This window comes from Penicillium crustosum (assembly GCF_028827405.1).
Source record: "Penicillium crustosum strain IBT 35664 chromosome Unknown utg000002l_segment0_segment0, whole genome shotgun sequence".
NCBI classification, from domain to species: domain Eukaryota; kingdom Fungi; phylum Ascomycota; class Eurotiomycetes; order Eurotiales; family Aspergillaceae; genus Penicillium; species Penicillium crustosum.
Window position 1 is genome coordinate 5,651,378 of NW_026623123.1, and position 25,107 is coordinate 5,676,484.

At 51.2% G+C, this 25,107-nt stretch overlaps 8 protein-coding genes across 8 annotated transcripts; 4 read left to right on the forward strand and 4 right to left on the reverse strand.

Moving 5' to 3' along the window:
- Positions 1 to 1,777: 1,777 nt before the first annotated feature.
- Positions 1,778 to 5,842, forward strand: N7487_005645 (putative RNA binding effector protein Scp160; the record flags this gene model as incomplete). The annotated part of the gene is given in 6 exon segments (XM_056873392.1): positions 1,778 to 1,964; positions 1,997 to 2,170; positions 2,230 to 2,477; positions 2,534 to 3,135; positions 3,149 to 4,809; positions 4,863 to 5,842. The coding sequence occupies 6 exon segments, from the start codon at positions 1,778 to 1,780 to the stop codon at positions 5,840 to 5,842; spliced, it is 3,852 nt and encodes a 1,283-aa protein (XP_056731112.1).
- A 1,146-nt stretch (positions 5,843 to 6,988) lies between these two features.
- N7487_005646 (cytochrome b5-like heme/steroid binding domain-containing protein) lies at positions 6,989 to 7,751 on the reverse strand (the record flags this gene model as incomplete). Its single annotated transcript, XM_056873393.1, has 3 exons — positions 6,989 to 7,156; positions 7,308 to 7,437; positions 7,633 to 7,751. The coding sequence occupies 3 exons, from the start codon at positions 7,749 to 7,751 to the stop codon at positions 6,989 to 6,991; spliced, it is 417 nt and encodes a 138-aa protein (XP_056731113.1).
- A 1,002-nt stretch (positions 7,752 to 8,753) lies between these two features.
- On the reverse strand, positions 8,754 to 10,607 carry N7487_005647 (putative ubiquitin C-terminal hydrolase; the record flags this gene model as incomplete). Its single annotated transcript, XM_056873394.1, has 1 exon — positions 8,754 to 10,607. The coding sequence occupies one exon, from the start codon at positions 10,605 to 10,607 to the stop codon at positions 8,754 to 8,756; it is 1,854 nt and encodes a 617-aa protein (XP_056731114.1).
- A 306-nt stretch (positions 10,608 to 10,913) lies between these two features.
- N7487_005648 (uncharacterized protein) lies at positions 10,914 to 12,080 on the reverse strand (the record flags this gene model as incomplete). Its single annotated transcript, XM_056873395.1, has 2 exons — positions 10,914 to 11,792; positions 11,850 to 12,080. 2 exons carry the CDS (start codon positions 12,078 to 12,080, stop codon positions 10,914 to 10,916), a joined length of 1,110 nt encoding a protein of 369 aa, XP_056731115.1.
- A 407-nt stretch (positions 12,081 to 12,487) lies between these two features.
- Positions 12,488 to 14,880, forward strand: vps27 (ESCRT-0 subunit protein VPS27; the record flags this gene model as incomplete). The annotated part of the gene is made up of 5 exons (XM_056873396.1): positions 12,488 to 12,555; positions 12,655 to 12,787; positions 12,852 to 13,133; positions 13,193 to 13,964; positions 14,021 to 14,880. The coding sequence occupies 5 exons, from the start codon at positions 12,488 to 12,490 to the stop codon at positions 14,878 to 14,880; spliced, it is 2,115 nt and encodes a 704-aa protein (XP_056731116.1).
- Positions 14,881 to 15,543: 663 nt separating this feature from the next.
- Positions 15,544 to 17,421, forward strand: N7487_005650 (uncharacterized protein; the record flags this gene model as incomplete). Its single annotated transcript, XM_056873397.1, has 1 exon — positions 15,544 to 17,421. The coding sequence occupies one exon, from the start codon at positions 15,544 to 15,546 to the stop codon at positions 17,419 to 17,421; it is 1,878 nt and encodes a 625-aa protein (XP_056731117.1).
- Positions 17,422 to 17,796: 375 nt separating this feature from the next.
- N7487_005651 (cytochrome P450) lies at positions 17,797 to 19,687 on the forward strand (the record flags this gene model as incomplete). Its single annotated transcript, XM_056873398.1, has 4 exons — positions 17,797 to 18,090; positions 18,159 to 18,356; positions 18,426 to 19,505; positions 19,574 to 19,687. The coding sequence occupies 4 exons, from the start codon at positions 17,797 to 17,799 to the stop codon at positions 19,628 to 19,630; spliced, it is 1,629 nt and encodes a 542-aa protein (XP_056731118.1). The 3' UTR covers positions 19,631 to 19,687.
- Positions 19,688 to 20,066: 379 nt separating this feature from the next.
- On the reverse strand, positions 20,067 to 24,938 carry N7487_005652 (BTB domain and ankyrin repeat protein; the record flags this gene model as incomplete). The annotated part of the gene is made up of 1 exon (XM_056873399.1): positions 20,067 to 24,938. The coding sequence occupies one exon, from the start codon at positions 24,936 to 24,938 to the stop codon at positions 20,067 to 20,069; it is 4,872 nt and encodes a 1,623-aa protein (XP_056731119.1).
- Positions 24,939 to 25,107: the final 169 nt, after the last annotated feature.

A 25,107-nucleotide genomic window follows, 5' to 3' on the forward strand; every position in this document is an offset into this window, starting at 1 on the left:
ATCTAGATTGTAGCCAGTGAGGCTTTTATTTCCGAAGATCGACAAAGAAGGAGATTCTCAAGTATCTTAACAACGAGAGGGATTTCTCTACATACATAGACTACAAGCTGCCGGTTCTGGCTCGTAAAGCCTAGGGCGAAGGCACCCGTAGATGCCACGCAGGGGTGACTGGACTAGTTGTTGGATTTTGGCAAATGGGATGCAAATAATTGGGCTGGTAGTGCGCCCAAGTAGACAGCAATAACCGGCTGCTGATGTTGGTGCTTTGTTGGTTTAATTGGTGAAAATGGAGCAATATATACTTCCGGACCGGATCAAAAGAACAACGAATTTCACGGAGCCGAATTATGGCACGTGTCTATGGTCAAGCTGATGCAGAAATCCAGCAGCTTGACAAGGCAGGGATTGTGATACCAAATAAGATATCAATAAAGGTGTTTTAGGAATACAGCTAGAAAGGCCACTAGAAAGATTACCTGGATATATCTTTCAGCTTTATAGTACCTTAATACCCATAGATATTTCGCCTAGTGCATAATCTAAGACCCTTCAAATGTCAAATCTTATATTATAAATTATGTATATCATCATGGGGTGACACCCTTTTTGGGTAAAAATCGTCCCAAAAGCCCAGCCGAAGGTCAAACTCCAGACGAACACTATCCGATATCTTCGGCACGGAGATATTGCCACAGTGGATAACCTGGGTCATATATCCAACAGATGCTACGAAAACGTCAACCATAGCACCTAGAATCCAAATGAATATCCATAAGATTCAGCCATTAGAAATCCAAGTTAAGCTTTACGGGAGCATATTGTCTCTTTGGTGGGGCTGCAGAAGCAGATCATATCATTGTTTACATTTAAAATGGCTGAATATTATTGGAAGTCGTTGAAGGTCATTGAAAATCATCAGCCCCCCCTATATATATATATACCAAGTTGTAGCCACAGTGACGTGCATCATCAATTGGCCACTTGCCGCCCTGTGGCCACGTGTGGAATCTAGTTCTGGATGATATAAAAGAGAATGAATTATAACTGATGTATGAATTCAGTTATTCTTGAAATTGCTTATAAATGCTCTGCGATTGCCTCGGTGGACTTGAATGGAATTCCGTTGGCACATCCCCGGATGAGAGTGAAGAACAGCTATTACAGCTATTAATATTATATCCGAAGTTCAACTCAATAACTATTACTATCAATTCCAGAAAGAAAAGAAAAAAAAAAAAGAAGAGTCAAAAGACTCCAAAGTGCAAAGTGTAGTCACGGACTCGGAGAAAACTCCCCCGGAGATTCGAGCTGGCCTTTTCTTGTGTACTTTACTTTCTGGATTGTCCGGGGTTCTCGATCTTTCTTTTCTCTCTCACCTCTCACCTCACCTCTTCTCTCCCACCTCTCCTCACTTTTCTTTTCAGGTGGCTCCTCTCTTTGAGCCCCTGTATCCTTCTTTTCTTTCTTTTTCGATACTTGGCGCTTTGTCAGTCCAAATCGCCATTGCATTTTCCTGAATTGCACCCGCATTCTCCTGAAAAGCTATATATCCCACTCAATTACAAAAGAGGAAGGACATAAGTTCACCCGTGAGTTATTTCCAAGTCCTTGTCATGCCATTGATTGCATCCGGGTTTACGGTGATCTGTCCTGATCCGCCTGGATCTGTCGTGATTGCATACTGACCCGGGCCCGTGTTGATTGCAGGATCTTGTGCATAGCTCATTTAAACCTTGTCTCCAACCCCGATTTACCTTATCAATTTTCATCTCTCATAATGGCTTCGGAAGTATCTACCTCTGCCAACGGCGGATCCCTCGCCGCCATGTTGGAACAGCAGCACGCCCGCGATGAGGCGCACAAGCCCACTGTGGAGGAAACCGTGGACGAGGAGGACCTCAAACACCCCCTCCGACCTCACTGCAACCTGATCAGCCCCTCCTCGTTGATGCTGATACTCCCGAGTCTACCACCCTCGCGCAAACCGTTTCCCCAGCTCCCGCCTCTAAACCCGCTAAAAAGGCCCCGGCATTCGACGTTCAATCCGAAGAATTGTTCCCAGCTCTAGGCAGCGGTCCGAAGCCTGCTGCCCCCGCGGCTGCTACATGGGGTGCGAAGAAGCCTTCCGCGGCCACTGCTGTCGCAAATGGCTCACCTGCGAAGTCAATGGGTACGTGGATTAGTTTGGAGCGCCCCCCGGATTGGACACATTTTTTGACACAAGAACAGAGATCCCCCGTATCATGGCCCTCCCCGGAAAGCACATGGAGCAGCTGCGCCTAGCACCCTCCCAGATGCAACCCCGTGGACAGATGAAGAAGCCTCTGCGCGATATCCTCCGGGATATCTCCCGCAGATCAAAGGCCAATGTTGATATGCGCGGTGGTCCCGGTGGCTCAATCATTTTCGAAGGAAAGGGCTCCGTAGATGCAGTGCGCCAGGCTCTCCGCGAGGTGGCTCAGCAGGTTGGATCTAAGGTATGTGGATTGCACGTGCACAAAGCAAGTATCTAGGCTAACCAATTCGTCTCTAGCAATCCGTCCGTGTTCCCATTCCCACATCTGCGCGCGCTCACATCATTGGCCGCCAAGGTACCGTTGTACAGGATATCCAGACCCGCACCGGTGCCCGTGTTCAGGTCCCCCGCGCCGACGGCAACGCCGCTGGTGCCGACGATGACGACGATGATACCATTGATATTTTGATTGAGGGAGATGCCGTGGCCGCGGAGATGGCGCGCCGTGAGATCGAGGCAATTGTTAAGGAGCGCGGCTCAAACATGAGCTTCCGATTGAAGACCGTCCCTCCTGAGTTCTTCCCCTTCATTGCAGGTGCACATGATGCCAACGTGCGGGCCATTGAAGAGCGCACAAAGGCGCAGATCAATGTCCCGCGCTATGATACTTGGTCGAGCCAGCCCCCTCCTCAGGAGGCTAACCCTGGTCAAGTTCAGTTCGTGCCCGTGCCTGATAAGCACATTTTGATTTCCGGCGAACGGGCTGCCGCACAGGAGGCTCGGGCTGAGATTGAGCGCTTGGCTGCCCACTTGCAGCAGCAGCTTACTCTGCGCCAGCTGGCCATCAACCGTGGCCAGCACCAGTTCATTCTGGGCAATGAGGCTGATGCTTTGCACCAGTTCGTTGCACAGACTGGATGTGCTATTGTCCTGCCCCCCTGCCTCCGATGAGAGTGAGTTCCTCACCATCACCGGTCCCCTCGACCAGATCGAGGCTGGTATTGAACACGCTATGGATCTTGCGACAAGCATGCAGATGGCTAGCATTGATCTGTCCCGCCAGCACCCCAATGCCCCCGCCGGTCCCAATGCCCACGCAAGCGCTCTCTCGCAGTACCTCCGTCGCCGCCAGGTCATCAAGGAACTCGAATCGACCTACGATGCGCACATTGCGCTTCCTCCTAGCGTTGGCGGACCCGTCACTTGGGAGGTGTACTCCCGTGACGGCAAGAACACCATTCGTGCCCGCTCCGATATCATGAACCTAGTCCAGGCTCTCCCGCCTTCTAGACTCCGCCACGTCTCTGTAGACCCGTACTTCCACCAGTACCTGCGTGACCGAAGCGCCAGCGCCCTCCAGGGTGACTATGGCGTCCACCTGATGGTGCCGGATGACATCAACTGCCCCGAAGTTGTTCTTGTCTACGAAGGCCCCTCCTCAACTGCCTCTCGCTTTGAGGTCCCCAGACAGCGCCCCTCCCCCGCAGATGTTGCAGCCTTCGAGAAGGGTCTCCAAGAGGCCCAGGAATTCCTCCTGGGCGCCCTCGGAGACAAGCTTGACATTGTTGCCAAGACCGTTTCCGTCCCTGCCAAATACCAGGAGAAGGCACGTAAATTCATCACCCGCGAGCAGGAGGCCAAGGGCGAGGACAGCATCCCTGTGCGCGCTATTGTTGGTGATGCCAAGGGTTCCCAATGCCAGGTTTCCCTTCGTGGTCCCTCGGCCCTGGTGGCAGAGCTTGTTGCCAAGCTGGAGGCTTTCGTTGTGGAGCAGGAGAAGGACGATCTGGAGCGTGGTTACACCACTAGCTTCGACTTCCCCCAGAAGTATGCCAACTTCCTGATTGGCAAGCGTGGTGAAAACATCAACAAGCTCCGCGAGGAGTTTGATGTTGATATCAAGGTGGAGAACGGAAAGGTCGAGGTCAAGGGACCCAAGGCCAAGGCGGATGCTACCCGCATGCGCATCATCAACATGGGCAAGAAGTTGGAAGATGAGACCACTCACATTCTTAAGGTCCCCGCCCAATACCACCGTGAGCTGATCGGCCAGCGCGGAAACCAGGTCAACCGTCTTCAGGATCGTTATTCCGTCCGTGTCCAGTTCCCCCGCGCAACCGTTGCCAATGATGACTCCACGGAAACCGGCAGCGATGCTGGTGGTGCTCGTCCCCAGCGTACTCAGCAGGCTCCGGATGAGGTCCTCGTTAAGGGCCCCAGCAAGGGCGCTGACTCTGCTCGTGACGAGATCCTCAGCTTGCTGCAGTATGTCATTGAACACGGCCATTCCGCCTCCATCTCTGTGGCCCAGAGCCAGGTCGCATCCTTGATCGGCCAACGTGGTCGCGAGATGGACAAGCTTCGCGCTGATACCGGCGCGCAGATTGATGTCCCTAACGCCAACGACGCACCGGATGCATCTGGCCGTGTGGAGATTCGTGTCAAGGGTACTAAGCAGCAGGTTGCTGAGGCCAAGAAGATCTTGCAGCAGCGGGCTAGCGAGTTCGATGCGACTGTGACTAAGACCATTGAGGTTGAGAAGAAGTACCACAAGGCTTTGATTGGTGGAGGCGGTATGTTTTCATGCAAAGTGATATGCTTATTTTCATTTACTGACTTAATATAGGTGCCAACATCCGCAAGATTGTCACCGAAGCTGGTGGCCCCACTGATGGTAGCGCCGCTAGAATGGTCCGTTTCCCCCGCCCTGAAAGCACCGAATCGACTATCCGCCTCGAGGGCAACGGCAAGATCGTGGAGAGCATCATCGCCGCGATTGAAGAGTTTGTCAAGGAGCGTCAGGACCAGGTCACGGAGATCATCGACGTCCCCACCGCCCAGCACCGCATGCTCATCGGCCGTGGAGGCGACACCCGCCGTGGCATTGAGTCCAAGTTCAACGTTACCCTCGATATCCCCAAACAAGGCTCTGGCCGTACCGATGTGAAGCTCAAGGGTCCTAGTAGCGCCGTCGAAAGCGCCAAGGAGCACCTCCAGTCCATGCTGAAGGAGCAGCACGCGGAGACTATTGAGGTCCCCAGCCACCTGCACCACGTCCTCGCCGACAATGGCCACATCTTCCGCCGCCTGCGCAACGACCACCAGGTCACCGTCGACCACGCCGGCCAGTCCGTACCCGTGCCTGCCCCCTCTGCCGCTGAGGATACCCGCACCACAGCTGAAGGCACCGACATGCCCCTGATCATCGATGATCCCAGCGTCACCGCCGATGCACACTCCTGGACCATTGTCGACAACAACACCCCGGATGTTGCCTCAAGCCCCTTCCCCTGGGTGCTCAGCGGAACCCCGGAGAATGTGACCAAGGCCCGCGCTGTCATCGAGAAGGCTCTCGCCTCCGCAACCCAGCAATCCACTACGGGCTACCTGATCCTGCCCGACCCCAAAACCTACCGCTTCGTCGTTGGCCAGGGCGGCAGCCAGATCAACGCTATCCGCAAGAAGACCGGTTGCCGTATCAACGTGCCCAAGGACCAGGCTCGCGGTGAAGCGATTCAAATCCGGGGTAGCGCCAGCGGGTTGGAAGAGGCCAAGGAGATGATCCTGGAGGCTGTGCAGAATGGACTCCACGGCGCGACGCGATGAGTGGTTATGGGTCGTTATTGCGACAGTGGTTTTTGATCCGACATAGAGAAACCGACTTTTACAACCACCCTTCTCTGCTTTAACTTCGAGCGAGCGGGAACAGTATCATTTTAGTTCTTTTTCTTTTGGCTTTCTTTTTTATCCTTCAATTCTTGTTTTCATCTTTTTCCTTCGGTATCTATTTTTTCATGAATATTGGTTTTTTAAAAAGAGTTTCTTTTGATCTTGCTTTCGCATTTATTGCTTCTTGGCCTTTTTCATCATACTGTGTCTGCTTCTCCTGTAGCTACTTTCCCCAGATCTGACTCGGATTGTCTACAAGGAATTGATGGACTTGACTCTTTAGTGAAAGAGACAGAGTATTGCCCAGGTGGCTTTCCAATCTAGGCAGTAATTGGGTTCTATCACCTTTCCAAGGTTATCTATGTAGGTCCAATCTACAACAGAACATGCCATCGTATAGATTGCAATCTAGATTCCCTATTAGAAGAGGAACCAGATCGAACGCCGTCGAAAAGCCAAGCTCGGACCCAATATCCCCTCACCTCCTCTCGTCTCCGGGTTATTGGAAATCTCTTTCACCATAAGATAGAATTGGAGATATTGGAGAGATATTGGAGAGATGAGGAGATGAGGGGAATGTCAGACACCGGATCGTCGTCCCTAAAGGAGTAAAGGACTCCGCCGGTGATCTGCGGCAATTGCCGTATTAAGCTCAGGCCCGTATGTACGTATTAAGGTATTAAGCCCGCTTGGCCAGATGCCCAGGTGGCTTTTGTTGATTATGATATCTTCAATATTCCAAGTCCCGAGGTATCACACATACATTCACGCTGATATAGTCAATTCCGAAAAAAAAAAAAAAAGGATTAATCCAATAACATTGAAGGTATGTCGACAATACATATAGATAAAAAAAAGGGTAATATATAAAAAAAGAGATGAATACTCATAATGCCCGAAACTCGAAAAAAACGCTCTTTGCTCTCTTTGCTCTTTTAGCCATAGCGACTCCCCCATCCATATGGAAAAGACGGGTCTTTAAATCTCGGATTCAGATTTGCATTCTGATACCACGCACAACCCATTCAGTCCTCTCATAGTCATCTAATTGCAAAAACAAATACCCTGGACACTGCGGCCAGTTTACTGCTGCTGAGCCTGCTGAGCCTGGAGGTAGTTGTATGCGCCGTATGCGATAGCGCCACCGATGAGGATGACGGCGTAGAGGCCAACGCCGAAGCCGGAGGCGGAGGAGGAAGACGAGTAGTCTGAGCTGGTGGTTGTCTTGGCCTTGGGGACGGGGTCACCGGGCTATTTTTGATAGATTGTTAGTTACTGGTGCATGTGATTTGCGTGGGGTTGGAGGGTGCCGAGGGTAGAAGGGGGACACATGGAGTGTGTCGGGGGGGGGAATATGTATTTGTAGGAGGGATGTTGGGATGTTTTAGGGTGGGTTGCGTACCATGCGCTTCACGTCGCCGACGAACATGCCGTCGTCGAGGAGGGCGCGTGCCTCATCACTGTGGCCGACATCGTCGAAGGCTTCGGTGCAGTCTTGGCCGGCGAGATCGAGGAGGACTTCCTCACCACCGCTGTTGGATTGGTTAGCTTGTTGGTTCTGGGGTTGAATCTGGGGTTGGTCAAGCAATGCGAGAGTGAAGATAATAGGTTGAGGTGGCCTTTTTTCTTGTTTTGTTTCTTCCTCTCCTATTCTCGCTTTTGTTCTTTCGCTTTGGGTATTGGGATTCTAGATTCGGTGGCAGTGGGTAGATATGGAGACAACGTACGGGTGCTCGTTGGCGAATGTGGTGCAATCGTAGACCTTGTCGTTGATGATCAGGTAGAGATCCTTCTTGTTGTTGTGCTCGGAGACCTCCTGCAAGGTGAGTTGCTTGACTTCAGACATGGTGAATTGAGATATCTGAGTCAGATTTGGCGGTCAGTGAACAGGGTTCTGTAAAGACAAGTGAAGGAGGGGATGTGTTGAGTGGAGTTGGCGATAGGAGAAAATAGCTCCGAGAAATGTTGGGAGATAGGAAGAACCACTTACGGGGTATTTCGGAGGGAAATAATCGGTCCCAAAAGTAGCTCGGGTGTTGGAAAAGAGGGAAGAGAGGGAAAAGAGAGGAAGAGAAAGGGAAAATAGGAAAACAGACAGAAGGAGATGCCAAAAAAGGAACCGAAGAAAAAGAACGCCCCCAAAATGTATCTGGTACGTGCGGCTGGGCGGTCTCTTCTTGTGGAGCCCAGGTACCGGGGGACTCTTTGATGCCGCGAATTACACCCGACTCTTATATGAGGGGGAATCAGGGAAAAAGGGAGATTTCTAATTGGATAGTATCTCTTCTAGGACTTTCTATCTCAACTTTGGTCACTTTATATTTAATTGAATCGGATACTCTTTTGGTACACACACCGTATATGTTGTGCTAGATAGGATCTGGGGGTGACGAATCAGGGGCCGCTTATTAGAGTCCAAAGGAGGGGGAGATCTGGCCTGGATGGGTGCATGACCTTTGAAAGTGTTCAAGACTTGGATTTTATAGAGTATATAGGATATTACGTATGGTATTCTAATTGACTATAGTAGTAGAGTAGAGTAAGTAGAGTAAGTAGAGTACATCTATAAACGCAACTGCCTGGCCACTCTGCCTGATTAACCGTAACCTCGGGGACCAATTCTCGGGTAGCACCGTCGGTATCCGCTTTCCGCTGGCGGAATTAAGATGGCATACATACTACATCATGTTAGTTATATAGCTACAGAGTTAGTATATGTTGTACTAAGTAAAATTCTAATACTGTGTATAAAATTTCCATAATACTATGTGTGCATAATAATATACACCCCAAAAAAAAAGCCTCTATCCAATCGTTGATCATGACAATGTGCTAGAAATCAAAACGCTCATTTCGCTGGAACTCGCTCATAAAACACAATATACGCCTGCTCGTTCTGCAACCGCTCCCGCGGCCGAAGCTCCCGCGGATTGAAGTCCGTGGCCCGATCGTCGTCAAATTTCCGCCAGCACTGCCGCTCCGCATCGCGCACCAGTGAGATGTAGTGCCCGCTGCCCATGGAAGACCCGAGATGCCGTAGCACGGCAAAGGCATCGTAAGTAAATGGCGGGATCGTAGCCCCCGTGGTGGGCGGCATACCGGGTTCCGGAGGGGGAGGCGAAGGGTGAGCAATCACAAAATCGTCCATGCGCAGACCGTGAAGCGGAAATTCGATAGGTGTGTGGATCTTCCGTGCACTTTGGGTCTTGGATGCAGAAAATCGCTTGAAGTGGACAACGAGAATCTGGGGCGCGCGCGTGATGATGATCTGCTTGGTTGCCATTCGCTTGCATTTGCAGTGTGGGCACTTCCAGACCTCGTCGCCGCTCAGCATCTCCTCCTGGCAGTAGCTACGGAGACACTGGTAGATATCACCGGCACCGGTTGGTGGGATCTCAACGCTGATACTGTAGAAGGCCTCGTAGGTAGTGGATGTTTGTCGGCAGGTCGTGCAGCGCAATCGACTGGCATGCTGTCCTGCGAATAGGGACGAGATAAAAGACTCTTCTCGGTGGCAGTATCGGTCCCATTCAATTCGGGAAACTTTAGTCATCGGCATTCGCTCCCGTTGCATCTCCTCTGAAAAGGTGAGAGGTCGAAGCGGAGTTCGCTGCCAGTTGATATTGAGATCCTCGTGGAGGCAATCTACCACAAAATCAAAGAATTCTTTGGCATCTTGCTGTCGGTCGATGGCCCATTCTCGATTCAAGCGTCCGCAGAAGTTCCGGAACGAGGTCGGCATGATGACCTCGACATCGTTCTTCCATAGTGACCGGGTTAGGTTCGCGTAAAGTCCCGGCATAACGCCCTGAGACCCCTTCCAATTCTTTTGTACATAATAGCGGAATCGGTTGTCGATGAAGAACCTACTCAGTGGAATCGTTGCGCTGAGGCATTGAATGGTAGAATTCATGTAGCACGTCACACCGAAATTGGTTAATCCAGTCCGTGGAATTTTGAGGCGATCTAGGCGGGAGCTTGGAGCATACAGGGCTGTTCGACTCGCCGAATTCTGTCGGTGCAAATGGGGTTGGATTTGCCGTCCATCGGAGACGCCGCTATAGCTGGGACGAGGCAGAGCAGGGGGTGGTCGAGAGGGGGCCACTGACATGTGTGCAGCATAATTTGGAGTGGCGGCAAGGGGAGGACGGGGATCCGCGTGTGTCATGGACTGTTGAACATCGTGTGGTTCAGGGAAACGACGCAAGAAAGCCTCGTATGTGTGGACAAATGGAGTGGAAGGCTCTGGTCCCGTCTCCTCGGGTTCTTCTGTTAGTGAGTCTTCCTCGGTATAGGTGCTCGTGTCGATCTCCTCGACTTTGGATTTCTCCATCCACTCGGACAGCTCTTTCGAATTCAAGGGAGTGAACTCGCGTAGTCGTCTCTTCCGAATTTCAAGGCTTGAATTCGCACTAGCCATGGTAGGCACTCTCCCGAGGGGTCGACCTGGTCGAAGCAAGGGCTTTCTGGCTTGCAGAGAACTCATGACAGCAGCAGTCGAGGATGTCGCAAGGGATTGTTGCCCTAGAAGATCGATCCAGGCATCCAATCCACCCAGCAGGAGAGCCGGAGGCCGCCCGGCCTTTAACGGTTTGTATGCATTGAACTCGTAAAGAGTATCATGGAGAGCCCTCAAATGGGGGGGCCGACGTCCCCACCGGCGAGCCAGCGAGATAGCTGACAGAATCGGCGCTTTGATCATAGTAAACCACAAGGTCGTACTCGTTTCGTTTCTCAAATAAGGCCTGCTCATGTTCCGGTGAAACAACGAGTCGCTCCTCTAGTTCTTCCGCAGAAACGTTCTCTTTCAGAACCACAGGTTCTATACAAATGATGGATTTTGCATATATGTGACCATTATCATACTGGTCTCGGGCCCGAACATCGATCAACAACACATTAAATTTCCGCAGATTTTCGAGGAGGCTCTGTGCAGTTATGGTTGTGCTGTACGGTAAATCAGGAGAGTTGCTTCGCGTCTCTCGCGCCGAGTTCAAGCCATTGGGTGTCATAGATCTATACGGATTCTCATCAAAGCCTCCCCGGGTTGGACTGACACGTGGTGAGTTGCTGAATTGTGAGTATCTTGGATTGCCTGATCGCGTGCTCTCCGTTGACCTTCTCGGGGGTTGGACGTGGGCTTTGATGGCACGGTGAAGACAGGGCTATAGGCCGGGTCCGGGGCACGTGGTAACGACGTATTAAGCGGGAGCTTCGGTGGAATGATCGGTACATTGGATGAAGATCCCATACCACGAGGCCCCAATGGACGTCTTGGCGGTGGGGAGCTGTGTGTCCCAAGGGGTATATTCGACGGATGAAGTGGGGTCTGCCCTGCAGATCCTACAATTGGACTTCCCGGGCTAGCAGTACTTGCTCCCAACCCATACTGGTTGGAGGGCGGAGACGCCTTGAGTTTGGCAAAACGTTGCGCAAGCATATCATCTGGAGGACTGGAAAATCGTTGCGGACGTGCCTCTGTCTCGGGCATTCTTTGATACTCAGTCGGACTTGGCATTCTAGCTAAGTTTGTTCCAGACTCTCGATTCTCACGGCCCCGTGGCGTGACAGAAATCTGTTCTGGGGATCGGGATGTGAATATACCGGTTGGCTGCATGCCACTGACCAGATTATCCTCGATGATTTCCCGCTTGATCGCATCCATAGTGCCTTGTTTGGACCGCACTGCCTTCACTAGGTCGGCGAACTCCTTGTACCAATCAGGGCGTTGGCTGACGGTTCGATAGTCCGGATGATGGGGAATAAGATTGATGGTAATTTCGGAAGCACGAAGGTACTGGACGTAGGCTTTGTCGTTGTAGTCGTCATCTGCGAGGTTCCTGGCCCTTTCGATTGCATCGGCAGCCGTTGGCAAGAGAATGCTAAGCTACGATTCTTGTTAGAAGAAATAATTGGTACAATTTCCAGCAAGTGCAGCACATACCGGTGTAGTGTCATTAACGTTTAACGCAGCAGCCTGGTCTTGCAGGTCTTTAATATTGGGGAACCGAGGTCGCCGCGGTGGGATGTGAGGGGCATTGCCCTTGGGATATGAATCCGGTCCGTTGACTTGTACGCTGGAATTCATGTCGTCCCCCACCGAGTAAGAACGCCGGCTGTCCTTCCACGGTGGTACTTTTGGGGGAGATGGCAAAGTCGCCGCATCGGAGGACATGGTAGATCCAGGCAGCGACAAGCGGGCTTAGCGCATGGTTATGTCCAAGACCAGTGGGAAAAAAATAAAAGAAAGCAGAGCCAAACCAGTGGCGTAACCGACCCGCCCAAAAGTTAATCAAGTCCAAATAACAAACACAAATAACGAAAGACAGACCAGAGTAAAGAGGACAGATCCAGGGACACAATGCGGGATGCCTCTGGGGTAATCAGATGACAGTACTTCACCGCCCCCAGCCTATGACGCCAGGGGCTTAGTCACTATTATTGAGGTGCCTGGAAGCTCCTCCTCCAACTTAACAGCCTGATCTTCATATTCGCTGCATTTAAGTGTCTTGGCTTTCTGCAACACTATTGTGATCTGTATTCCTTCGATATTACACGCGCTTCCGGTGTTTAGCCTTCACCATGGCAGGCTGGTTCTCTTCAACCTCGCCGCTCGATGAGCAGATCGAGCGGGCGACAGCTTCCTCCCTGTGAGTTTCGATTGCTATGCTGTTATCAGGCCCATATGGACCGAGGCTACCTACCGGGATTGTCTGAAATAAATGATCATGTGGCTAACTGGCTTTTAGGGAAGACATTGCGCTCAACCTGGAGATATCAGATATGGTTCGATCAAAGAGTGTTCAGCCCAAGGATGGAATGAGGTCTTTGAAACGGCGTCTTGAGAATAGGAATCCCAATATTCAGCTGGCGACACTGAAGGTGAAACATTACTCCCTGGTTGATGATAGGCTTGGAACAAGCGCTGATAAGCCTGCCCCTCCAGTTAACGGATACATGTGTCAAAAACGGAGGCACCCATTTCCTGGCCGAGATCGCTTCTCGAGAATTCATGGATAACCTTGTCTCATTGCTGAAATCTGAAGGCGCTCCCCTTAATGCCGAGGTCCAGGGGAAAATATTAGAACTTATTCAGAACTGGGCCATGGCTGCACAGGGCCGTATGGATTTGACGTATTTGGGCGAGACATATCGCAAATTGCAGAGCGAAGGATACCAGTTTCCACCAAAGACAGAAATGAGCGGCAGTATGCTGGAGAGTAGCGCAGTGAGTGTGTCTTAAATCCCTCGCTCTGAAGCAGAAGCTAATTTGTGAATCTGTCTCAGCCTCCAGAGTGGATCGACTCTGAAGTCTGCATGCGATGTCGGACTGCCTTCAGCTTTATGAATCGCAAACACCACTGCCGTAACTGCGGCAACGTTTTCGACGCACAGTGTTCAAGCAAGACCATTCCTTTACCGCATCTTGGAATTCTGCAGCCGGTCAGAGTAGATGATGGATGTCATGCCAAACTAACCTCGAAGTCATTTGCGCCACCGGGAATTTCGGATCGATCCGCATTCAAAAACAACTCCATCAGCAAATCTAACACGATGGAACCTCGTGCTGGTAAAGCGGATACGGGATTTGATGAGGATTTGCGTCGAGCGTTGCAAATGAGTCTCGATGAAGCCGAGGGTAGAGGATCTTCGGGGTTTGTACCGCAGACAGGCAACGCCCCGGAACCTGCGAAACCCGCCCCAGCGCTCGAGAGTGTTGACGAGGAAGATGCGGATCTCAAGGCTGCGATTGAAGCGTCCCTGCGTGATATGGAACAGCACAAGCAAAACCATGCGGCCGCATTGAAGAACGTGCCCACTCCAAGTTCTACCTTACGCGATTCCTCCAGCACGCCCACTCCATTGACTAAAAATCCATACGAACTAACCCCCGTTGAAACTGAGAATATTCATCTCTTCTCTACACTGGTTGATCGGCTCCAACATCAACCGCCGGGCACAATTCTTAGAGAGCCGCAGATTCAGGAACTTTATGAGAGTATCGGTTCCCTTCGACCAAAGCTAGCTCGAAGCTATGGAGAGACCATGAGTAAACATGGTGAGTTCAGCAGCCTTACCATCTTTATGTATAGAACCGCAAGCTAATCGCCACAGATACATTATTGGATCTCCATGCGAAGCTCTCTACGGTTGTACGTTACTATGATCGGATGCTGGAAGAGCGTCTGACCAGTGCCTATTCCCAACACACCCTTGGGCATGGAGCTGTCCCTGGGGCGGCGCACTACCCAAATCTTCAGCCATCCTTCCCTACTCATGCTCCCGATGTCCAGAGTGGAGCCGAGAATTTCTATTATGGCACTCAAATGGACAGCTCCCGCCCACCTACTACCATCTATGCATCGCATCATGTGAACAACGAGGGATATCGAGGTGCACCTAGCGCCTTCCAGAATTCCGCATACACTTCACAAACTCAACACGGAGCTCCCACGAATGAGTCTCACGGCCACACCTGGGGTGGAAATACCCATTCGACCCTTGGCTCACCTTCACCTAACAACGCCATTCCAAATAACTATGCCAATACCGCAGCACCAAGTGCTCCGGCTCAATATTACGCCGGACCACACGACCAAGACTCAGCCAAGTCACCCGGCACAGAACCCCCATACCAGCCGTCACCCGTTATGCACCAGGACTCTCAGTATCAGGCCAGTGCGCCTCCCAGCGGTCCTACCCCCGCGCCCGATCAACACGCATCTGCCGGGTATGCACAATCGTCAGGCTATTCGGCGCCGCCTACTGTGCCAGCACTTCATCAGCAGGAAACGGGCCCTTCTCAATCTTACTATTACTCGCCACAGTCTCAACCCCAACACCCCCCAAACGCTGTGCCATCTGCTTATCCTTCAACCACCGCTGGACAACCGGGATCGTATGCACAGGAGAATTCGCAGCCGCCTTACCAGCAACCAGCACGGCCAGTGGAGGAAAACTTGATTGAGCTATAGCGTAATTATATTTGTTTTCGGCGTTATCTATGGCTTTATCTGTTTGTTTTCTTCACCCAATGATACCTAAGACTTTTAGCAGATTGAATGTGTAGCTTGAAGTAGGTGAATAAAGAGATCTCATGTATACGGAGTACACGAAAGGATATTGCCTATGTAGACTGCCAATAGTTATCTCCAATATAATTTAGGGCTCTTTAGATGCACTCTCAAGGGTGCCTATTTTTCTAAGAAAAATCCCCCTAAAAATACAAAACTATCGTCACTACGTAGATGGAACAGAATTGTTCCATTTTATAACCTTTTTGGCGCAGAGTCGTCTGCCTGAGGCATTCCACAATACTATTACCCGCTCCTTAATCGCCGAAGACAGCGAGATCACCCTCTCTCTTCTTCACTTCTCTAATTCGCCCCCCGGATTTCTCTCCTGTTCTTCTTCTTTTCACATTCCATTTGATTTTTCATTCATTTTCAGTGGTGGTTCAAACCGGTGTAACCCGGATTTCAGCTATTGAGTCTTCATTGCTTTTTGCTTGCATGCTCTCTAATCTGCCGTGAGACCTCTTGGATCAACTTGCCTCGGCCAATCCCCACATTCTATGCTCCGTGAGCACAGCTGATTACCCGCCTGTGGCTCCTCTGGGGGCTTTTTCGCTTACCGCCATGCCTACCTCTAACGCCTCAAATACCTCTTCCCCTGTCAAGCGCCCGGGTCTCGGTCGCCGTGCCGTGTCCTCCCATGCAGTTGTCACGCGCAGCACTAATCCTAGTGACCTATCATTGTCCCACTCCCAGAAGGCACTTCTACATCATAAACCGCACCGTGCCCATGTTGTTGGTGCTCGCAATCACCACCGCAACCCCTCCACCAGCAAAAACTTTAACAAACTTCAACGATTCCAACTAGCTCCCGAGACTGCTGGGCGGCATCATCAACGCAAGAAGTCAGCCCCCGCTACTCCAATAGCGAGTCCAAAGGAAAGCGGACACGTTCGATGGGATAACGTTGTGGATGGTCATACAACTGATCCTTCCATGAGGAGAAACTATTCCACTCCTGTGTTGCGCCGGAATCCATCAGCCGTTGGGAAGAAAGCGTTGGTAACTGAGCGGCCGGCCCCTGGCACGGTAAAGAAAAAGACGGTCGGATTTGAACTGGGGGATGACGAGACCGACGAAGCTGAGTGGGAAGATACCACACAGTCACCCGAAAGTACGAGGCGCAACTCGGTGGCCCCATCCAATCCCAGCGCAGACAATAGCACTGTTCTTGTCGACCACCTTACCTTTGTCAAGCGACCATATCCGCAAATGCCTCGAGCGACCAGTCTCCCCGAGTCGATCACCACCAAGTTCGTCCGACAGCGTACTGAACTAGATGAGGATAATGATGAGGATGAGGAAGCCGAACAGCAGGACTCGGACGAAGAAGCCGACGGGTCTAGTCAGCACACTGAACAGGGAGACATAGCAACCCGCCTCCTAAGTCCTACGCACTCATCCAAGGCGCCCCCTGCTATGTCCTCAATCTCGGCTATGGTGAAGCCAGAAGCCACGAATCTCAATCCCGCATCACGTAGTAGCGCATCTCTCAACCTGGCTGCTGGCCAGGACAACTCTCGGCGCACATTCTCTACAACCAGCATGGCCAGCATGCCAGGCTCTCAACCCCAAGCCACCTCATCCTCCATGGAAAATGGAGTCTCGAGGTTCATTTTGAACAACAAGAATAGCATGCAGGCATCTTCTCGCACCGATTCAGACCCGAATACCCCCTCATCGTTCCTCCCGCACTACCACCCACAGACGCCGCCCTCTCCGAACACCGCAGCGGCTAAATTGACTGCGTCTCCTGCGCGGCCGCGTGGTGCAGACCTGCCTTCTCGCACTCAACAGAAGCTCTGGCTTCAACGTACTGCCACCCTCAATAACTCTCCTCCTGATAACCATGGAGTGACTGCAGCAGCTCCGCCGTCTGCCATCGACCCAACGTTTAGTGCCGCTAGCCACAGCACTTATGACGCCGGCAGGGGGCTTAACGGCGACGGTCGAGCGGGTGGTGCAGGACATGACAGTGAAACCCGTCATATCCGCAAGGCGTATGAGAAGACATCCTTAGAACTGACGGTCGTACGACGTTTCCAGTCTCCCACCGGCCAGAGCTTCGCTCGTCTTCGTCATATTCTCCGAGGCAACAAAGCGGAGCACGGATCAGCTCTCGGCAAACCAGTCAAATCAGCACCTTCGCTGCCCCTTCTGCAGCAAGATAAAGGACCCAGTCGCCTCAGCTCAAGCCCTGCGTCTAAGTCCCACTTGCGTAATCCAATCTCCACCGCTTCTGAAGACCCAGCGACAGACAACGAACCTCTCAATACCGCAAAGGCTGCCAAGTCTAATGATCCATCTCATCGCATCCTCTCCACTTCAGCCGAAGCTTCGCGTGACCTGAGTGGTGATAATGACGAAGGATTCCAGATTAACGACAACGCCATGCTGATCCGCCGGATGTGGGAGAGCCGAGAGGTCGCCATCCACGGCTAATTTATGATTTTTCACCTTTTATGTTTATGACGGTTAGCTCCATGGTTGTTCGGCGTTCGCATTATAGTTTTTCATTACAGCGATCAGGTTGGACATAATTTATTTTTCTGTTCTTTTGACTCTTGCACTGCACTTTTGCTCCATCATGTTGATATGAGTAGCCAATACCACACATTTACATGGTCATCACAGCCCACTATGCCCACTATTTCCTGTAGATCCCAAACAAATCAGCTGCCTAAGAGTGGCCCCTGGCAGCCATTCCTGCTGTCGGCTGGTGTGACTTCCGGGGTAGGGTTGGATGGCCTGACCGGATGATTAATCGCCAATCCTGGCCTCCTGATTTGTCCTACAAAACCCTAACTATATGGCCTCATGCAGCATACATTCAGACTCCAGACTCCAAAACCCCTTCATTTTTTGTTTATCCAATCTATATTCAAGGAAACTATCATGGATATCATCCCGTTAGTAACAGGTCAGATCCTGTGCATTGCATACTACACCTCCGGACTTGTTCTGGTGTCAATCGTCCTCAATGTGATCAACCAGCTTGTCTTTTACAACAGAAAAGAGCCCCCTGTTGTCTTTCACTGGGTTCCTTTCATTGGAAGTACAGTTGCCTATGGCATGGATCCATACCAGTTCTTCTTCGCTTCTCGTGCCAAAGTGTGTATATATTGCAGCCCTTGATACTTCCAAAGTGAAGGACGACACCTACTAACGAACACACCTAGTACGGCGACATCTTCACATTCATACTTCTAGGCAAGAAAACAACTGTCTACCTCGGCATTGAAGGCAATGAGTTTATCCTCAATGGAAAGTTGAAGGACGTCAACGCCGAAGAAGTCTACGGCAAGCTTACAACACCCGTCTTCGGATCTGATGTTGTCTACGACTGTCCCAACTCCAAACTCATGGAGCAAAAGAAGGTATATATCCTTCTGATCACTCATTACACCTCCCATACTCAGAGCTAATACCCAATCTTTTCGAACCAGTTCGTCAAATACGGGCTAAGCCAAGAAGCCCTAGAATCATACGTCCCCCTAATCGCCGACGAAACAAGCGCCTACATAAAATCATCCCCAAACTTCAAAGGTCAATCCGGCACCGTCGACCTCGCCGCCGCCATGGCCGAGATAACCGTCTTCACAGCAGCCCGCACCCTCCAAGGCGAAGAAGTACGCTCCAAGCTAACCTCCGAGTTCGCCGAGCTCTTCCACGACCTCGACCTAGGCTTCACCCCAATAAACTTCATGCTCCCCTGGGCACCACTGCCTCACAATCGCAAGCGCGATAGAGCACACGGACGTATGCGCGAGATCTATCTGGACATCATCCAAGCGCGACGGGAAGCCGGCGAAGAAGACAACGTCAACGGCAGGGACAAAGCCAAAGGCACAGACATGATCTCGAACCTGATGCGCTGCGTGTACCGCGACGGGACTCCAATCCCAGACAAGGAGATCGCCCATATAATGATCACATTGTTGATGGCGGGCCAACACTCGTCGTCCGCGATTAGTTGCTGGATCCTTCTCCGACTCGCGTCGCAGCCCGAGATGACGGAGAAGTTGTATGCTGAACAGATCAAAAATTTGGGTGCTGATCTCCCGCCGCTGCAGTACAAGGATATGGATAAGCTTCCATTGCATCACAATGTGATCAAAGAGACGCTGCGTATCCACTCGTCTATTCATACGCTTATGCGGAAAGTGAAGAATCCCATGCCGGTGCCTGGGACTGAGTTTGTTGTTCCGCCGTCTCATACGCTGCTCTCTTCGCCTGGTGTTACGGCGCGGGATGAGCGGTATTTCCGTGATCCGTTGCGGTGGGATCCGCATCGCTGGGAGAGTCGGGTTGAGGTTGAGGATTCTTCTGATACGGTGGATTATGGGTATGGGGCTGTCTCTAAGGGAACGCGCAGTCCGTACTTGCCGTTCGGGGCCGGTAGACATCGTTGTATTGGTGAGAAGTTTGCGTATCTTAATTTGGAGGTGATTGTTGCTACGCTTGTGAGGGAGTTCAGGTTTTTCAATCCTGAGGGAAGGGAAGGGGTGCCGGACACGGATTACTCGGTGAGTCTTTTCAAAAAGGGTTTCTTTTGGCTTGGGTCGATGTGGATATATGGCTGACTTCTTTCTAGTCCCTCTTTTCACGTCCTGTGCAGCCGGCGACTGTACGATGGGAAGTCCGGTCATAGGGCTGGAAACCGAATACAGTTGATCTTAGTCTCGTCTCGGCAAATCAAGTTTTTATTATTAAAAGAAGGTTTGTATCTTGAAAGAGGACAATCATAATTTTACAAGAGCAGTTTATCAATAATCAGCAGTCTATCATTCTATACTGGTCTTCTAAAAGTGACCAGCACTTCAATCAAACGCCATATTTGCCCGGAGAGGTTCTAAATTGATATAAAAAAAAGAGCAAGCATGGTGGGTAGGTGAAAGGAAGGGGTATGAGTAGATGGTAGGAGATCGCAATGAAAGAATTGCCGATACGATAGTTCAAAAGCAATGATAGGTCGGTGGAAATGGAATGGAAGCCGAAAATGTACAATAGGAAGTATGCCGAGAGCTAAAACATAATAGCCATAGAAAAAAGCCAATGAGAGAATGAAAGGCCTTCTTCTCATCTTGTTAGGCGTCATTCTTGGCCTTACCGCGTTGATTACCGCCTCCACGACGACCATTAGCATTCCTAGCAACACCTCCAGCACGATTTTTATTCGAGGCTTTTTGAGACTGGGCTGGGCCCTGCCCATTCTGATTCGTTTTGGGGGTTGTATGCCCAGAGCTTGGAGCCGATACGCGTCTGTGATCTTGGGGAGCAGGTCCATCACCGGAATTCTTGTTGCCTCGACGCTTACGCGGACCACCAGCAGCACCAGGCGCCTTGCCACCTCGTCCACCCTTTTCAGAGTGAGGTTCATTTGGCGAGGGGTCTATCAGTCCTTGCACACGCTTGCTTTCTTGATCCCACCACTGCTGGAACTCCTGCTCGGCCTGGATCTCTTGCATTTTATGCTTGGCTGTGGCTGCTTCACGGATCGCTTCCTTTTCGGTCTGTTGCTGGAGCAAAATGGCCGATAGAGAGTATGAGCCAGAGGAAGGAGAGCGGGATGATGTTAGGTCAGGGCGTGGGATGTGACGAATTGACTGGATGGCTGGCTGTGGTGATGTTGGTTGATTGTTATAGGTTGCTGTCGAAGGTCCCGGTGTGGAAGGTTTCGAGTGAGAAGAGGCCTGTGGGTTGCCTGACACGCTGCGGCGTGGTGTTTGCATGGGTGTTGCCACTGCCTTTGACTTTGGCGGCGGCGTGCCGGCCACAGTTTGCCGCATAGTCATGGACCTTTGAGGTGATGATTTAACAGCCTCAGAAATGGCACTTTGACCTGGCAGAGGACCGAGTTGGGGGAGCGACGCTGGAGAAGAAGTTGCTGGCTTCTGCCAGGGGTTCTGTGGTGCGTCCTTCGCCTTTTGTTGAGCAGCCAGCTGATCTTGTATCTGTTGTTGTTGGAGCTTCTTTCGCTCTTTTTGGGAGATCTTGGGTACAAAGTTACCACTGCTTTCGCGTCGATCTGCCATACCCAGTGTGAGATTTGATACCCGGGATTGTAATGCTTCTCCCATGATGTCTTTGATATCTTTCTTGGAACTCGAAATCATTGGCGACGTCCATGGCGCAGAAGAAGGATTAGATGATGAAGCTATGGCTTGTTTTTGGTTTTTGATAATTGCCCTGGATTCAGATGGAGACTGTGCTATTCGCGGGTCTTGCGGTGAAGACATCTGATCCTTCAAGAAACCTTGATCACCGAAGGACTCGGCCTCTGGGATGCTCGCCCCCAAAGCTGGGGAGTCGGGGTATGATCGATTTTCGGGTATGCCTTCCGTGAACCTGAGTCCACGCATGGCACTCTTGCCTTTCGAAGGACTTGGCGACATAAGGGCCTCATCGTCCATTTGAAACATGAGATCTCCAACTGACTGCCTCGGCTTCAGGGTTGGGCTACTACCAACATTTGGTGATCCTCCGGATACACTGGTCTTCGTTTTGCGCACAGACGGAGATGAAGCGGCCTTCTCGTTAGGTGTTGACCGGGCTCGGGCATCATAAGGCTCGAGACGGCCAAGGCGGAACTGCAAAGCCATGGCATCGATCCTTCGTTGCTTATCGGCTTCCACAGAGCTGATAATTTCGGGGTATTTCTCGAAGACATACTCCTCAGAATTCCGCCCACGGGATATGGGCCAGCATGCTAGCTGATTCTCGCGGCAGATCAGATCCAACTCGGAAAGGAGAGTGGTATCCAAATCTTCGAGATATCTATTAGCGAGCATGGCCTCGAGATTCAGACAGATATATTCCAGGGCGGCATCTTTGAACTCTGTGACACAGCAAGGGGCAATGGAATTGAGCAAATAGCACACGTTGCGCGTTGTGACAAAACGACCAAGCATCTTCTGGCAAATTTGAGACAGTCGATCGATCATCAGCTCATTTGCCACGAACATTACATCCAGAAGCAAGTCAATAAAATCATCAACATCTTTGGTCCGGACTTCGTCAAACAACTGTTCTTCTGTGTCAGCATACAGATAACGCAAAACAAATTCAAATGTCGAGCGATCAATGTGCTTTAGGTCGACATGCACACTCTGGTTTTGGTCCGTTTTGCGCGAGTCTAGCCATCTTCCACCCGCATAGCCGTGGAAAAGAGTGTCAAAGAACGGGCATCTCTGGCACACAGCTTGGCTATGCACTTTGATTGTATCGCCTTTGAGCTGCACCACCACGTCTGCGCTGTCAAATAAGGATTGATGATTGATGGCATGCGCCATGTCTATTTTCAGGCTTCTTTGAGGCTCGACCATTAGTCGTGCTGCCCGCTCCAGTGCTGGCAGGCCTAGTTGAATAGAAACCCGCATAACTTCAGTGCGAACCTGCCGGAAACGGGCCGAGTTTGCGGGTGAGCTCTTTGCTAGGCGCCAAACATCGAGGATACCGTCTGTGTAAAGGAAAAAGACCACATTCATAACGGTCAAGAAATCAACACCTTGAAGGCGGATCTGGGGATGTCCGTCCTTCCCATATTCAATATCAAAAACGTCTGGGACGGATGCATAATACGACTGACGGAACTCGGCCAATGCCTTTCGCAAAATCGGACTACGACCAGCTATAAGAAACTCATGAACAGGAATGCACGAGTCCGATAGGGAGCTGGTCACCCAAACAGTCCCCTCGGTCCATACAGGAAGGAATTGGCTTTCAATATCCGAGGATGAAAGTATGGCTCTTTGGATACTTTTTCCAAATGAAAGTACAAGAGGGATATTCTGAGCGTCGTCTTCGAGGATCGAGTCCAACTCTTCCAGACCTGGGATTGAAAATGGGGACAACGGCAATATATCATCCCAAAGTTTGCTTTGCTCGACATGAATTTGTTCTCTCGTCACTTCACAGTCACGTTGGGCGACAGCGTAGGCCCCGAATGCATTGCTGCGCACTGCCACTGCCCGTGAAAGACCAGGTATGCGGGCAAATTTGTACTCTTTCGAGGCTCCCGCTTTGTTCTTTGTCCGCCGTTCTTTTCTCCAGGCCGATCCAGATGTTGTACAGATGATGATCGAACCATCTTGTCCGACATCAACATCGCTTGCTGCCATGTATGATTTCTTGACGGACCATGCTCGAACAGGGGCGGCTAACGAATTCCGAATCTTTGCGGGATTTGTTGTGGATGTTAAAGCCGAAGAATTGTCGGATTGGTTGGCTTGGACAGTGAACACATCACCAGAGCTAGACAATGCACATATGGTGTTACCTCCACATACAATCTTGACAACACGATTCACAGTCTTGTCGTATCTGGTTACCATGAAGCTATCCCTAATAAATCTGGAGCTCACCTCCAGTGGGAATGAAAGCTTTGAATAGCCATATGACGAGAAAACCCAGACTTCGTGATTCTGCAGAAGCACAGACGTAGCACGGTCAATAGCGGACACCATCTTGATTGGGCAATTGAAAAGGGATGCCCCAACGCGCCGCGGTGTTGTTTGTACCTCGAGCGAACGCGCATCGGAATCGACTAGGCCAAGCTGACCTTCGTTCTTGCCAAACGTATAGAGACCTGAGGTACTGAAGACCACCGAGTGGATAGAGGATGCCGCTGCACCTATGATTGTCTCTTTCTTGAACGGGTTGAAGATCTGGCGAGGAGTCGTCTGGATGGGGATATCGTTTTTGTTGCTAGTCCTGGGCAGGCCATAGCCAAGTTGTCCGAACTTGTTGCTTCCCCAGCTGAAAATCTCGCCTTGCTCGGTAATGGCCAGACTATGGTCTTGACCCAGAGCAGCCGACACGACTTTCTTTCCCTCCAGTCCACCTGTTTCAATACAAACGAAAGTGAAACGTGTCGACTCATCTCCTGTTCCTAGGCGCCCTCCAGGCCCAAATCCACACATGAACAGATTAGCCTCGGGGTCATCTGTGATTATGGCGGTATGTAGTTTGGACATGATGATGTCTTGATATTTTATTGGCTTGTTTGCGATCAACGTGGGAAGCTCGGTCGATTTGCTCTTCGGCACGCTATCTTCCAGCCCTAGGTGCTCCAACTTCTCTTGGTATTCACGATAAAATCGATGCAAAAGATGCTCGGGGCGCTTCAATGAGATGCGCTCAGGAAACTGTCTGTCATCCTGATCCCCTAGACCAAGGTTCAAGTTTTTGTTGCTTCCTAGTGTGAAAACTTCATCGGCAGAAATATCCACGGTTCCTTTCAGAACGCCCCTAAGAGCATATGCCCCGTCTTCCCCGTCATCTCCAAAGTTTTCGCCGGCATTGGAAGCAGCATCGCTGCCCAGAGCATCATCATCAAGATCCAAGTTCGGCCAGTTTTCAGATTGATGCTTAATGTCGCGAGCTCTAATAGTCGCCCCGAAGACGTCAAAGGGACTGCAGCCCTCACGGTCCTTGACCTTGATCAGGCCACCACTCGGATGGCTCGTATTCCCACCTTTACTGAAATCCGTCATATCCTGCAGGTCGCGCGCCATGAGCGCCAGAGCAATTGTGGCGTTCCCGGTGTAAAGAGCCCGATGCAGAGCTGTCCATCCGCTCTCCCAGTCCTGCGCATAGATATCGACGAATGGAACGTCCAACAAAGCGCGGGCGAACTTGAAGGCGGTAGGTTTCGAGGACGAAGCGACATGATGGAGCAGCGTACGGCCGTAATGATCGCGGGCATTCACATCGGCGCGTGACAAAGTCGCGCTTCCGCGCGGGAAGGCCGTCCGGTCAGGCACAGAGGTCCCAGGCGATGATTCGATATTTTTCTTACCTCTCGGTGTATTCGGAGATGAAGCGATCATGGACCCGGGGCTTCCAGCCTTCGATGACAGATTTGTCGCAGCTCTGGATGTCCCTCCGGAGCCCCCCTGCAGCTCGTGGCCCCGCGAACGTCGCGTTCGCCAGAGACCGCTGGAACCGCTCGACATCATCTTGAATGAAACACTCCCAAAGCTTGTTACTCATGTGCCCGGAGTGATTGACGCGCCGAATCTCTTATCAAGCCCAAGCTGAACGTCGCCGTCACCACAGTGGGGTGGACCGCGACGGGGGAGCTGGGTGATAAGAGAACTCTGGTTCGAGGGGAAAGGATAAGGATTG